General features: G+C 53.4%; 7 protein-coding genes across 7 annotated transcripts; 6 read left to right on the forward strand and 1 right to left on the reverse strand.

Annotated features, from left to right (window-relative positions):
• Positions 1-227: 227 nt before the first annotated feature.
• On the forward strand, positions 228-938 carry J4E93_010707 (uncharacterized protein; the record flags this gene model as incomplete). The annotated part of the gene is made up of 1 exon (XM_049348585.1): positions 228-938. The coding sequence occupies one exon, from the start codon at positions 228-230 to the stop codon at positions 936-938; it is 711 nt and encodes a 236-aa protein (XP_049194273.1).
• Positions 939-1446: 508 nt separating this feature from the next.
• Positions 1447-2803, forward strand: J4E93_010708 (uncharacterized protein; the record flags this gene model as incomplete). The annotated part of the gene is made up of 2 exons (XM_049348586.1): positions 1447-2040; positions 2090-2803. The coding sequence occupies 2 exons, from the start codon at positions 1447-1449 to the stop codon at positions 2801-2803; spliced, it is 1308 nt and encodes a 435-aa protein (XP_049194274.1).
• Positions 2804-3368: 565 nt separating this feature from the next.
• Positions 3369-4983, forward strand: J4E93_010709 (uncharacterized protein; the record flags this gene model as incomplete). Its single annotated transcript, XM_049348587.1, has 3 exons — positions 3369-3543; positions 3594-4000; positions 4051-4983. 3 exons carry the CDS (start codon positions 3369-3371, stop codon positions 4981-4983), a joined length of 1515 nt encoding a protein of 504 aa, XP_049194275.1.
• A 663-nt stretch (positions 4984-5646) lies between these two features.
• Positions 5647-6805, forward strand: J4E93_010710 (uncharacterized protein; the record flags this gene model as incomplete). The annotated part of the gene is made up of 5 exons (XM_049348588.1): positions 5647-5673; positions 5722-6037; positions 6093-6254; positions 6307-6695; positions 6767-6805. The coding sequence occupies 5 exons, from the start codon at positions 5647-5649 to the stop codon at positions 6803-6805; spliced, it is 933 nt and encodes a 310-aa protein (XP_049194276.1).
• Positions 6806-7831: 1026 nt separating this feature from the next.
• On the reverse strand, positions 7832-8577 carry J4E93_010711 (uncharacterized protein; the record flags this gene model as incomplete). The annotated part of the gene is made up of 2 exons (XM_049348589.1): positions 7832-8278; positions 8329-8577. 2 exons carry the CDS (start codon positions 8575-8577, stop codon positions 7832-7834), a joined length of 696 nt encoding a protein of 231 aa, XP_049194277.1.
• Positions 8578-9885: 1308 nt separating this feature from the next.
• J4E93_010712 (uncharacterized protein) lies at positions 9886-10986 on the forward strand (the record flags this gene model as incomplete). Its single annotated transcript, XM_049348590.1, has 3 exons — positions 9886-10102; positions 10173-10670; positions 10718-10986. 3 exons carry the CDS (start codon positions 9886-9888, stop codon positions 10984-10986), a joined length of 984 nt encoding a protein of 327 aa, XP_049194278.1.
• A 1071-nt stretch (positions 10987-12057) lies between these two features.
• J4E93_010713 (uncharacterized protein) lies at positions 12058-14125 on the forward strand (the record flags this gene model as incomplete). Its single annotated transcript, XM_049348591.1, has 5 exons — positions 12058-12091; positions 12187-12705; positions 12775-13229; positions 13278-13546; positions 13600-14125. The coding sequence occupies 5 exons, from the start codon at positions 12058-12060 to the stop codon at positions 14123-14125; spliced, it is 1803 nt and encodes a 600-aa protein (XP_049194279.1).
• Between the last annotated feature and the right edge of the window lie 285 nt (positions 14126-14410).

Consider the following 14410-nt stretch of genomic DNA (forward strand, 5'->3'; position numbering starts at 1 on the left):
ATCTCCACCGAGCAACTTTAAGCACCGGCATAAAACCTCCACGTATCACGTCGCGATTTGCCCGCGGGTGAGGTTAAACTGGTGGGGTGTGGAGAACGGTCCACCTGTCGCTAGTGCCTATGAGGAAGCCGGAACAGTTTCTACTTCTTTGCCTTTCTGCCGTTCAACTCCTGCATCCACTGCACCGCCCTCAGCATCCTGCGCTAGCCGTATAAGTGTGGACCGCAATGTCTTCAGGATTCGTCAGTGGCGGCAAAGCGGGTGAAGAAGTCGAGCGCGATGACGAATGGAAAAAGGCCCAGCAAGAGATTGAGGATGCCCGGCGCGCCAAAGCCGACTTAGCGAAACAGCAGGATGGAAAGAGCCTTTTCGAAGTTTTACAAGCCAACAAAGACAAGAAACAGGCCGAGTTTGAGGAAAAGGCGCGTTACAAGCTGCATGTTGCTCTAGATGATGAGGAAGCCGACTATCTGGATTCCGTCTTGGAAAAGAAGCGCCAGGAGGAGCTCAATGTGAAAAGGGAGACTTTCGAACAACTGGATTTGTTCCGCAGGCAAAGGGAAGAAGCCGAGAGGAAGGCGAAAGGTCTTGAAGAAGAGTGTTCAGAGGCGCCCAAAGATGAGGATGCTCCGCAATGGGCGGCAGTCGGCAGGAAACGCAAGAAGGGATCTGAAGCTGGTTTGCTGAAGGGTGTGAAGCTGAGGAAGTCGAGTTCCGTGCCGGAGGAGAAGAAATCTGTGGACGAAGGAAAAGCGACCGCGCAGTTTGAGAGCGTCAAGACAAACGTGTCATCCACCGCAACGAGTGCCAACGGCTCGAAGAGTCCTGCGGCGACGTCCGTACACACAACCAAGCCACCAGCAGGGCAATCGACATCCAAACCGGGAAACACACTTTCGCTCGGCCTGGGATATGCATCATCGGATGACGAGGATTGAGTCGTCTTAGTACCCGACAGCCACCTTTCAAGGGCAGCGCATACAGCTCAAACGAGCGCAATCGTCGATACGACACTTGCAACGCCGGCCCGAAATGATAGTAGTTGCGCTTGCGCAGGTACACATATATACCATCTGGCAAGCCTGTACCTAGCCGATGCCGACATAGCCAAGCCGCCTTGAACCTATTGGTACCAGGGAGCTACATACTGGGAACATTCATTTCGACACGTACGAAGACGGCTCTTCTGCGCGTAGACGAGGACGCGACTTGCTGATGATGTCATTGGCTGGCGCTCGGCGGCGCTTACCTGTTTGTAGCGCCGTACAACGACCGCAGTCTCCATCAAAAGTAACTATCAAACAACATACCATCTATCTCGAGTTTAACACTCACCCCAAGACTACTCTCGTCTGCATTGCACAAAGAATGACCTCGTGATAAGCTGACACTAACCGCCTTCCCTTCCCCAGCGACGCGTCCCGAACGCGCAACGTAGCAACAAAAATGGCCCATCAACCCACCGACAACGAGACCTCTCCTCTCATTGTCGTCACCAGACCCACTGGCCACTCTGAAGAAACCGAAAATGCAAACGACAGTACCATAGACACGCGACTCGTTTTCAAAATCGCAGCAGCCATGTACTCCTTCGTCACACTCGGCCTCTTCAACTCCTCCATCGGCGCCGTCCTCCCCTTGCTTTCCCGCCACTACAACCTCACAGACCTGCAAGTCTCATCCATCTTCCTCGTCAGCCCCATCGGCTACGTCATCGCAGCCCAATGTAGCGATACCGTTCATTACCGCTTCGGTCAAAGGGGAATTGCAGTAGCCGGTCCGCTACTGCAGATCTTGGCTACGGCGACGGCGGCGACGCATCCTAATTTCGGTCTTTTGTTGCTTGCATTCACATTCCAGGGACTGGGGACGGGTCTGCTAGATGGGAGTTGGTGTGCTTGGGCTGGGAGTATGGAGAAGGCGAATACGGTGTCTGGGCTGTTGCATGGGAGTTATAGTGTTGGTGGGGCGTTGGGGCCGTTTGTGGTTACGGTTTTGACGACGAGGGGGTTTATGTGGTGGACTTGGTACTCGATACTAGTGAGTTACCGGGTTTGAGATATTAATCTTTCGAGACTAATGGTTGCAGGCTGGAGCATGCGCTCTCTCATTCCTGGTCTTGGTCTTTGCTTTCCGCGACGAGACTGCGGAGGTCTACCGCGAAAGCAATCAGTCTAAGTCTCAGGACCCCAAAGTCGACGTCAAGGCTGTGTTCAAATACCGAGCTACCTGGTTCTGCGCAGCGTACTTCCTCACCTACGTTGGCATCGAGACAGCGATATCGGGATGGATCGTCTCCTTCATGCTGCGCAGCCGCCACTCAACAGCTTACGTGGCTGGTCTCTCTTCCTCAGGGTACTGGGTTGGCATGGCGGTCGGACGACTGACTCTGGGTTTCGCTACCGACAAAATGGGAGTACGGCGCGCAACTGGGCTTTACTTCCTCATCGCTATCGGCATCGACGTACTCTTCGCCGCTCTATCGTCCTCGGCTGCGTCTGTAGTTTTGATGGCGATGCTGGGGTTCATCATGGGTCCGATGTTCCCGTCTGGTGTTGTTGTACTTACGCGGCTGTTACCGGCGGAGCTGCATGTTGCAGCTGTGTCTTTTGTGGCTTCGCTCGGGCAGGTCGGGGCTGCGCTTTCGCCGTTTGCGATTGGTGCTGTTATTGATGGTTTGGGTATTGGTGTGTTCCGGTTCGCGATACTCGCTGAGACTGTGGTGGCTTTGCTGGTTTGGTTCGCTTTTGCGAGATTGCGTCCGGGTTTGCAGAATGTGGTTGCGGTGCGCCACGAGGACTGAGAGAGCGATTGCAAGATCTTGTAATTTTGTAAAGTTACTACTGCGTCCGATCTCAATATCATTACAAGCAGCTGTACTTGACGTGATGGCGTGGAAGCGGCCTAGCCTGAGGGGCGGTTTACGCTAGTGCTCTGGCTAGCCAGCCCGCGCCGTACAGCGCGTATTCTCCATCCTTGCGTGCCTTGCCTCTTCAACCCTCCATCGCGTTCGGTCTATGGCCTCACGGGCATCTTCTTTTCTCGACTGCAGCGTTCTCCTGGCTTCAGATCCGGACGTGCGAGCTACGAATAACGACTTACCTCGTAAACACGAGTGGCACGACTGCTTCGCTTGCGATCCACTGCATAGTTCACATATTGGACATGCAGACGGCCCTGCCGTCTTCCTGAATGGGTAATAGCCCCGGTACCTGAGGGATCTAGGTGCGTTGGATCAACATGCATCCAGATATATCTCAGCCGCGCAGGCGGATGGTGATATCCGTCCGAAATCCTTGATAATCGACGACATCCGCCCTTTGGTGTCCATTGGCTTCAACATTTGCCATCTTTCCATAAAATTCAGTATGGTACTCTTAGCAGGTGTGGCAGCTTTGTTGTTTGCCGCACCGTCCATCGCAACAGGTCCGGCAAAGAGCCTTTCTGGTGGAGAGAAGGTCGCCTGCTCTAAATTGACGTCCAAATACCCCGACAGCACCTTCCTACCCGGATCCTCGGGCTACTCATACGAGACACAAGAGCGTACGATAATGCCTTCAAAGTTCGGGCCGATTTTCACTAATGGTTCACAGCATACTGGTCGGCTACGGTGTACAGCAGCCCTGCATGCGTCTTCGTTCCTCGAAATGCCCAGCAAGTTGCCTATGCGGTCACCACAATGACCCTAACCCGTTCCAAATTTGCCATGCGAGGTGGAGGACACATGCCGATACCTGGCTACAATGGGATCGATGGCTCGGGCGTATTAATCTCGTCTTCCAACCTGACGACTTTGTCACTTTCCTCAGACAAGTCTGTCGTCTCTGTCGGACCCGGGAACAGGTGGAGAGACGTTTACGCCTATCTGAAACCATCTGGGCTCGCAGCTGTCGGCGGTCGTGTGGGCCACGTTGGTGTTCCCGGCTTGTTACTCGGCGGCGGCATCTCTTTCTACTCATCGGAGTACGGATTCGCTTCCGACAATGTCATGAAGTATGAGGTATGTTGCCCATTTTCTGTATAAAGTTATACATGACTAAAGATGGGTAGTGTGTGCTTTCAAGTGGCCAAATCGTCGAGGCGACGGCAACGAACAAGTACTCGGATCTCTTCTGGGCATTGAGGGGCGGCGGTAATTCGTTCTGCATCGTCACACGATTTGACTTGCGACCGGTGGAGGGCAGCGACGTTCACGTCGGCATCGGTCAATTCGATCAGACTCAGGCATCCGGCTACCTGGACGGCGTGTACAACTTCGGGAAATATGGAGGGTCTGACCCAAAAGCTGCCATCATTCCGACTATTCTTACCTTCCCCGCGGCGAACATGACTGTCTATGCGGCTGCAAAGTTCTACCACTCCATAACTGACAACCCCCAAGTATTCGAAAACTTCACTGCGCCAAAGCTTACCCCAGTCGCTGATTCATACGCACTGCAACCGTTATCGGACTACATCTCAGCTACAGATGCCCTGCAGCCACTAGGATTGCGCCAGGAATTCCGCACCCTTTCGTCCGTTGTTGACCGAAAGGCCGTGCAGCTCATTCACGACACTTTCGTCTCCGGCGTCAACGCCAAGTTGCCCGGCGTTGCCAATCTCCAGGCTTCAATTACCTTCCAGCCCATCACGAAGGCATTCCTCTCGCACAGTGCGAAGACTGGAGGCAACCCTCAAGGCATCGATATTTCGAAAGCACCCTTCTTTTGGATGGTGGAGAACTTTACTTGGTCTTCAGCGAGCGATGACGCGAAAGTGCGCGCTGCTGCTGATGAGATCACAGCGAGCATAAACAGCTTGCTGCGCGCGGGATCGTATAGCGCTGACTTTCTCTACATGAACGATGCAGGGAAGGGCCAGCCCATTTTCCAGAGCTATCCCGCTGCCAACTTGAGGAGGCTGAAGACTATTCGTACCAAGTATGACCCTCTCAAGGTGTACACTAACCTCATGCCTGGTGGTTGGAAGGTCGCCGACGCATGATCAACGATCCCAACGATCTGGTTCGGTGATCGTGTACACAAGTTTATCAATACAACTCATGCATTCCCCATGAATATACGGTGTAATCGCCCAACGTCTTCATGAATATGCTTCACGATAAGCTTAATCGGGAAGGAAGACACAACATAATCGTACCATGTCCACCCACGAGATCGGTTCGGCCGCTGCGGAACCTAGGAAGATGGCTTCGAAAAGGGCCGAGACCAAGTTTTCGTACCGGAGGTGCTACTTCAGTAGGATGTTCGTAATGCGAGCAACGCGAAGTCTCATGCAGGGTCAGCTTGGAAGAATTGCGCCGTAATTTTGCCGCCATCTGCTTGCGCAGCTGTACAGCTGTTCCTCGTCGTTCAACCCGTATCAACTGGTTGTACTTGGCTCGCCATCGAGTGCACGCCGTGTACGGACGGAATCATCGAAGACTACCATGTAGGAAACGGCGTATCTGCGGCACCCACCGTCTCATAGATCAGGCTTCGCGATGCAAACCAGGATGGGGCCGAATGCGAATGCGAGTCTTGGTGTTGGGATAGTGATGAAGGCGAGGTGTACGACGATGTTGAGACAACATACATATCTAGCAGGTTGGCCACTCGGATCGCAGTATCATTCTTCCAACTGTGGAAATACTGAGTCAAGATCACGATGGCGCTCAGTTACACCGATCTGATGGTAAGTCAAACAGCAACAATTTAGTTCGCAGCTATAACTCATAGGCAGCAATTGATATGGACCCTTTGGGGTGTATCGTTTCTCTGCACAACCCTCAGAGGCTTCCTGCGATGGAAGTCTCAACACCGACTCTTCGCAGACGACTACTTCGTCTTCTTTGCCTTGTTCTCCTTAACTGCCCTCTCCGCAGTTATCACATGTCTACTACCACAGTTCTTCCTTGCGCAGGAATACTCAAAAGCGGCTATATTGGATCCACTCACGCCGTTGCCGCTACCACCGGATGAATTTATCGAGAGAACGCGTACTTCGCTCAAGTTCATGTTCAGCCAGATGCTGTTGTTTTGGACTACATTGTGGGCCGGTGAGTTGACTTGCTAAACTGGTGAGCAGACTATCTTACTGATATGTCATTCCAGCCAAGTTCTCCATCCTCTTCTTCTTCAGACGGCTGGTAATAGGACTGCCAGTATACATGCGTGCATGGTGCGCGTCGTTTGTACTAGTCCTACTCTTGTATCTGGCATGCATCGCCTCTAACTTCCTAACCTGCCAACCATTATCCAAGTACTGGAGCGCAAGTGAGTACCCCACCCCAACATCCTTCTCCGCAAACTCTTCTAACCCGCACAGCTGGATGCAGCGACCCCGAAGACCTCATCCGAGCCGACGCATCCATCAAGTTCGCAACGAGCGCCGACGTCATTGCCGACGCCCTCATCATGCTCCTCCCTCTAAACCTCTTACGCAAACTACAAGTCTCGCCCCAACAAAAGTTTGGTCTGGCAGTCATATTCTCTCTCGGCACCATCATCATCGCCTTCGCGTTTGCACGCCTCGCACAAGTCACAAAAGCCACTTCGAACCCTGATCCAACGACACTTGCTGATGGGCCTGTGTTGCTCAGCATGTGGAGTCACATCGAGTCGTCCGTTTCCGTTATCGTTGCTACACTGCCGGCGTTCTGGTTCTTGCTTAGTGGTAAGATGGGGCGGACACGGCCGGGTCCTTCGAAGCCACCGGTGTATGGTTCTGCACAACCAGCTTCATCGGGTGCACAAAACAGATCTCGTCGTGTGTATAGTATCCATAGGTGGAGTCGGAATACTACGTTGAGGTTGCCGAGCAGTGAGCAGGATAGGAAGGGAAGTAACGAGTGGGGTAGTGAGACGGAGTTGAGGCCTATGGCTGGGGGAGGGAAAGGAGTTGATATTACTGTCGAGAGAGAAGTGGGGTCGACGCGGCGATCGCTTCCACAGCGTTCAGATTCATTACCGAGGCTTGGGAAGGTAGTTTAGAGATGGCGTTAGTACTCTACCATCTTTGCGTTTCGAAGTGTGCTCATGACTATATCGACTACCCAGTCTCGTGTCTCTATACGTTGTTGTCAGACTCATCCTCAAGGCTGAGTCATTTGGAGCGCTTTCCACGCAATCATCGCAATTGCTCATACACCCATGGCTACCCATGATCCTCATTGCCTGTGTCTGATTTGAATCATGCGTCCTCCAACTCTTGTAACCTTGACAAATAGATACCCTAGCACGATAGTGTAGGCCGAACCTACAGAACGAAGTCGGTAAACGAGAGCGTCAACCGTAGAGCTGTCATGTTTGGCCAAGACTGAAGACAGCCGTTAATGCAGTGGAGATCTAGTCATCGTCGTGAGGTGGTCCAAGCCACATAGGCCGCGGGCCATCATGCACCCTTTGCTGGTAACGAAGAGCGGGGTTAGGAGGTAGATCCGCACACACTGGAGGTACGATCGCACGCGCACGTGTAAAAACGGGCACTAAGTAACCGAGACACATTAGGAAGAGGAAGATCTTTCCGACTGGTTTCGCGGGATGCAGGAGAAAAGATCGGCAGTGGTAGCACGATAGTTCATGTGGGCAATGGTAGTACGCCAACCCATGTCAAAGGGATCAAAAAATTGCATGTTTGCTACGATGAAGTGAAAACTGTTCAATTCCGCGAACCATGTATGCTGTCCCGTCTCGCGAGGGTATAGTGATATAGATAGAACGCCGTAACTAAGTAAACCAAGGAGCCACAACCCACGCACAGCGTTCCTGCGCACTCGCCCAACACCGACCAGAAAAAGAGGAAGACGTAACGAAAGGGAAGATCAGAGCCGGCTGATGCTACGGGAGTCGTGCTATTGCGCCAGGACCTTGTCCACAGCAGCACCAGCCAGCAGCTGAACGTCTTGTATGCTGCCCTTGACGTCGATTATCTCCACATCCTTCAGTTGCTTGCACTCTGTCTCGTCGGGCTCTTCCAGCGCAGCGAACTGGCTCTCGACCATGGCGTCCTTCATGTAGTGACCTTGTCTGGCGCGGACGCGGGCGAGGAGGGTCTCCATGTCAGAGCGGAGGTAGACGAAGTGTACGTTGGCGTTTGGGTCCTCGTCGTAGAGGCGGGCTGTGCGGATGACGTCGCGGTACTTCTTCTTGAGCGCACTGCAGGTAACAACAACGCCCTTGGCTCCGTTCTTCAGTGCAGTGATGGCCTGGTCTCGTAGAAGGATGAGCCAATCCCAGCGGTCTTCGTCGTTGAGAGGGATGCCGGCGGCCATCTTGTCGATGTTTGCTTTTGGGTGGAACTGCAAAGACGTCAGTACGCATTAGATAAATTGAGAGGGAACTGGCTAACCTCGTCGCCCTCGATGTAGTCAAATCCATATCGGTCCGAGAGATGCTTTGCAACAGTGCTCTTGCCGCACCCTGCTGGACCGGTGACGATGAGGATGTGGTGGTGGGTTGAAATGGTCATTTTGGCGGTCTCGGTCTCGTTCATGACAGCCATGGACTTGGATGGCGAGCCTGTATTGGAAGCCGGTGGTGTAGGTGGTGATGCATATTGTATGGGCTTTGGCTGCGATAGATCGACGGTTTGCATCATGGTGGTACAGAGTTTGGAGTTTGAGTCAAACTGTTGTGGAAATGAGTGTTTGTAGTACGTGAGGCTCTTGTATGACGCTAATGCTTGAGTTGGGCTCCCGAAAACAAAGGGACGGGTGTCGGGTAGGGTTAATATAGTATATTGCGATATGGTCGGGACCAAATATAAGTGTATGCAGACTGTAAGCAATCAACGGCGCCCCGATTCGCGCTGGGGCGTGGTGCGTTTTAAGGCGTGGGACCTTGGAATACTGGTCTGGAAATTTCTCCCGCAAGCCATGACGGCAACGGCAAGGGTGAAATGCGATGGAGCTTGTCGTTATTCTGGGAGCCAAGCCACGATGGCACGCTCCGAAAAGCAAACAGCGAATGACGAGCAAGGGCGTGTAGTTAGTTTCAGTAACAGGCCCAGCCGGCTGTAACAGCCGCGAAGCCGGGGCTGGAGAGAGAGAACTTCGGCGTTTGAAAGTGGACCTGTCGCGTGTGGGATGACGAGTAGCGCATCAGTCTCCCCGCATGAGGACCCCAGTCCTTCTCAGGTACTTATGCATCCCGCATGCCGGTGACCACGACATGCCAGCGCAGACTTGAGTTCTGAACGCCAGGCAACTGCATGGCGCTCTGCTGAGCAGATTGCGATTCGAATGAGTATCTGCCTGGAAGCAATAGACTTCAGCTCACCGCTTTGACTCGCGGTACGAAGCTGTTTAATAATGGCGCGTGGGGGTTAGGCGAGGAATCTGAAAGTGCATCGGGCCGGTGAGGATCGAGGCTGCGAACAGTCTTTGAGTTGCGATTAGTCGATTAGTCTTTGGGGCGGCATCCGGCAGATGCTCCGGATAGTCCAGACGGGTGAGAACGTTTGAGCCAGACGTGCAGGCAGACCCGATCAGTCACGACGCCGCGATATTGCAGCTGCTCGTGTGCAGCTCACCGCCAAACGAGTGCATATTTGCTGTTTCGTATGCAGGTGCCTATCTCCGCAGGCTCGGGAGGGGCATGTGGAGGACCATCTGATCCGGCGAGAGCAGCAGTCAGACGTGACGTGGACCCAGTGAAGAGTAAAACAAGGATACCTGGGGGTGAATATGACGAGGTGGTGTTGGTGAGGGATCGGGGAAGGCGGGGCAGGATGCGCTCACGTGACGGGCTCAACGGGGACAAGCGTCATCAGCTGTTGCCATGGATCTGGGGCGCAGCTCTCCACACCACGGCCATCCAGTCGAGCGCCGCCGACCACCGACGCGACGAGTGCCTCTGATACCGCTTCCGAACACGCGCCAATCCACCGGCACTTCTCTGGCCCGGCATGTCGTACTTCTTCTCCACCCCGGTCGACATCGACATCGTGCTCGAGGACCTCGACGACCGCTCCGCCGTTGATGTCAAGCTCGACAAGAACCGCAAAGAGAAGGTCCCGCTGTACCTGGATGGTGAATCAGTCAAGGGCCAGGTCACCGTACGGCCCAAGGATGGCAAGCGCCTGGAGCATACGGGCATCAAGGTGCAATTCATCGGCACCATTGGTAGGTATCCGCAGTCCCGAAGCTTCACCATAGCTATATCTCGGCGCGCAGTGCTGACATAATGCGCCAGAGATGTTCTTCGATCGCGGAAACCACTACGAGTTCCTCTCCCTCGGCCAAGAGCTGGCAGCCCCCGGTGAGCTCCAGCACCCGCAGACGTTCGACTTCAACTTCAAGAACGTCGAGAAGCAATACGAATCCTACAATGGCATCAACGTCAAGCTGCGCTACTTTGTGCGCGTCACCGTGTCGCGGAGAATGGCAGATGTAGTCAGAGAGAAGGACCTCTGGGTCTACTCCTACCGGATACCGCCTGAGACCAACAGCTCCATTAAGATGGACGTCGGTATCGAGGACTGTCTACACATTGAGTTCGAGTACTCGAAATCGAAATACCACCTGAAGGACGTGATCGTGGGCAGGATATACTTCTTGCTTGTACGGTTAAAGATCAAGCACATGGAGTTGTCCATCATAAGAAGAGAGACAACGGGGGCTGCTCCCAACCAGTACAACGAGAGCGAGACGCTGGTGCGCTTCGAGATCATGGACGGCTCACCGTCGCGAGGTAAGCACAATGACTCTGTTGCGACAGGCATTACTGACGACGTCAAGGTGAAACAATTCCCATCAGGTTGTTCCTTGGAGGCTTCGATCTGACACCCACCTTCCGCGAAGTCAACAAGAAGTACTCCACCCGATACTACTTGAGTCTAGTACTCATCGACGAAGGTATGACATACGCACATCTCTATGCAACTGTGGCTGACCTGTATCCAGACGCCCGTCGATACTTCAAGCAATCCGAGATCGTGCTATTCCGACAAGCACCGGAAGGCCTGACGTTGGCTCAGGAGCAGAACAAGCTGATGGCAGTGTCGTGAGGACGTAGATAGAAGTCACTGCGTAGATACTTGGAAGCTGTTGAACGTGGGGTGTGGGATCTGCCAAAGGCTACCCATCGACCCACCATGCGAATATTCGGACCTCGGGATTAAGCTCAACATTGTACTATCACACCGCGGCGGCGGGAGCTTACGCAGACACTGGGGCGACCTTCAGTGCATGGATGTTGCATGTGTAAATACAGCGATGCAGTCCTCCAGGGACGGCAATGTCGCAGGGAAATCATCGGGCAAACGTAGAAATCTTGGCCGAGTCTCCACATTACGATGCAATAGTGCGTCTTCACCTGCATGATCGTGATGCACCATCGGCTCTGCTCCCGAACCTTCTGTTAGAGAAGTGTGGCTTGTGTCGTTCTCTAGATAGGCAGTGACGGTCGGCATCGCCATTGCCGGTTGTTGCCGCTTCCTCCGTGTTTCCATGCCTATTGGTTGTGGGTGTTCTTGAGGCTCTCGGATGATCTGCGCCTAAACATTCCTTTCGCGGTTCCTGCATCCATCCCTCTTGCACTTTCCGAGGAGACTTTTGATGACTCTGTCGCTCACAAGACACCCTCATGTCACTTTGTCGCTCCGATTATGTCGACAACAAAGGCTTCAGCTCCGCGGAACGCGCATGCGACCCACAGTAAAGATGCCGATGCTCAGCAATCTCACGATCCGCACGACGCCACACTTTGCCGCAACCCTGAGGATCGCGATGGATCCCTTCTTATCAGGGCATACCCACTAAAAGCTGAGTTCCCAAAACGGTACGCACCCACTCAACATGAAAACCCGTCCAAATGATTGGAATGTGTGGTTCCGCGTCACCAGGAGTCTGCCCGAAAGAATGGGGACGTGGGCGTACTAGGCAAAAGCTTCCCTGCAAATGACGTTTTGCATGGAATTCTTCACTTTCCCATGGCTTAATCGCGGGACTACTTTTTCACCATGTTGTACACTTGGCACCTCCCACGCCCCTGTTTTACTCCCACGTCCAGTACATATCAGATATAAGGTTGTCAGGGTCTGCTTGCTTTGAGACGTAGGAAGAAAGGAGCATACAACATGTCGCAACAACAGCCAAACAAAGCTGACAACAGTAAGTTACCAAACAAGCTCGACTTTCCTTCCGAAAAGCCAGAAGGGTTTTTTTTTCATTGGCATCAAGAAGTTACATGTACTGACATTCTACAGGGCAGCAGTCAGATTACTTTACATCCCAAAGACCTGCAGCAACGCCTGAGCCACGACAGCAACCCACGGCAACACGCATGCCATCGGGTTTGGCACAAAGTCGTTCCAATGCACCAAGTATAGGGAGACTTGACACTGCTCGCTTGGAGTCACGACCCGAGAATGAGCGCGCCAACACTACTGCAACTGGTATGACCCATATGGGCACCATCAGAAACACGCCCACTGCTCGAAAGAGTCGGGCAACTCGCGAAAATGTCCGGCAAGAGCCGCCGCGACGACCTGAGAAGAAGCAACAGCAGACTGTAGACGTGGAGAATGACTACTTCTCACTCAACCCTTGGTACAATGAGCAAAAGTCAAAGCCAGTCTTCGGTTTGGGCGCGCCTTTGCCACGCACTGTACGTAAGGGTATGTGGTGGGGAAGAGGCGACCTGCGCAAGTCTCTGTACCGGGTCGATGAAGGAGATGCAGATGGCATCGCTCGACAAGATGGCTTAGGCTTCCATGATGGCAAAGGTAAGTCTTTATATACTCCCTTGATTTGACCTCCCTCAAGAGTAATCATTCTAACTAGAACGTGGACAGATTTGGAAGAAGATTCAGAAGACTCTCAGGAGACGCTAGACGGCGTTGGTCGCCCACACCAACGACGCGACCCCTCGCAGTTCCAGACAACAGTTGAGGGCCGCAATGTCAACATGAAGCGCGTGCCAACAAGTGAAGCTGACCAGGTGCTTGGCCGCAACCAAGAACCGAACGCTCGCAGCCACGAACATCATGAAGGCCAAGAACGTGCTCCCGTCAACGAGCACGGCTTGGAGTTTTCTGATGGACGCGGGCAGCAGCAGCACTTTGGTTTACAAGACGGTCTTCCGCCGCTCCAGGAACACGATACGAATATGTCTTCCCAGACTAAGCAGGAAGAGAAAGAGATTCAGCAACGGGAGCATGAGGCAGAACGCGAGTTCTACAACCAGTACCGCAACCCAATCGCTAGGCTGCGAGCCAAATACCCACAGGCACCTGCCGAGTTCCTCGCCGTACGTATCATCAACTCTTCTGACAGCAACCTTGCTAATACCATGTAGACGTTTGTGTACCTCCTCATTGGACTTTGCGTCAATCTTTCAGTCGCCACATCTCAAGAAGGCACTGGCAGCTTCGAAACCCAAGCCTGGGGATGGGGCTTCGCAGTCATGATCGGCATCTACCTCGGCGGTGGTGTCAGCGGTTCACATCTCAGTCCGACAATCTCAATCTCGCTATCCGTCTACCGTGGTTTCCCCTGGAAGATGGCAATCGTCTACATCTTCATGCAGTTGCTGGCCGGACTTTGTGCCGGCGCTGTAGCTTACGCGTAAGTCAAATCCTCTGCCAATCAAAGTGCCCCAGTTGCTAACTTCGTGATAGCCTTTACGCAGATGCTATTCATGCCGTAGACCCTGGTCTTACCCTGGAGATGACCGGCAAGGCTCTATTCCCTCAAGGACCCATTTACTCCACCGCAACCGGCTTCTTCAACGACTTCGTCTACATGGCCATCTTCGTCTGCGTCATCTTCGCACTCGGAGACGACCAGAATTCTCCTCCAGGCCAGGGTATGACAGCCTTTGTCGTCGGTCTTACAGGTTTCGTCACCATGATCGGGCTTGGCTACAACACCGGTCTGGGTATCTCGCCAGCGCGCGATCTTGGTCCCAGGCTCATCGGATTGTGGGTTGGATACGATTCGGCCTTTGAGAATGGGTACTGGGCGTATGGATCTTGGGGCGCCTCTATTGCTGGCGCGTTGTGTGGTGGCTTGATGTATGATCTTTGCATCTTCGTGGGTGGAGAGTCGCCTGTTAATTACAGGTGGCCGCAGCCGGGGGACATCAAGTGGAAGGCTAAGGAGAAGAAGGATAAGGCGAAGGATAGGATTCAACAGGTGGCTTGAGGTTTCGCAAGTAATGTTAATAGTTGAAAGAAAACGATTCGATGCATTTACTCGGGAAATTTCTGGTGAAGATGTAGTTGCGTCGGTTGATGTGCGAGGAAGCTTGTGCGGCTCCGGGAATAGGACGACCGGAAACAGCGTCGCTGCGCGTCATGCCCAACCACCGATCCGCAACTTCTCCATTGGATATCTCACGATCATGACCTCTGAGGAGAAGGTCACATCCTATCGGAAGCTACACCGACGGATGATCGTACGCTGCGCGCAGACTTATCACTAGCGATG

This window comes from Alternaria ventricosa (genome assembly GCF_023758065.1).
Source record: "Alternaria ventricosa strain BMP 2768 chromosome Unknown scaffold_34, whole genome shotgun sequence".
Taxonomy (NCBI): Eukaryota; Fungi; Ascomycota; class Dothideomycetes; order Pleosporales; family Pleosporaceae; genus Alternaria; species Alternaria ventricosa.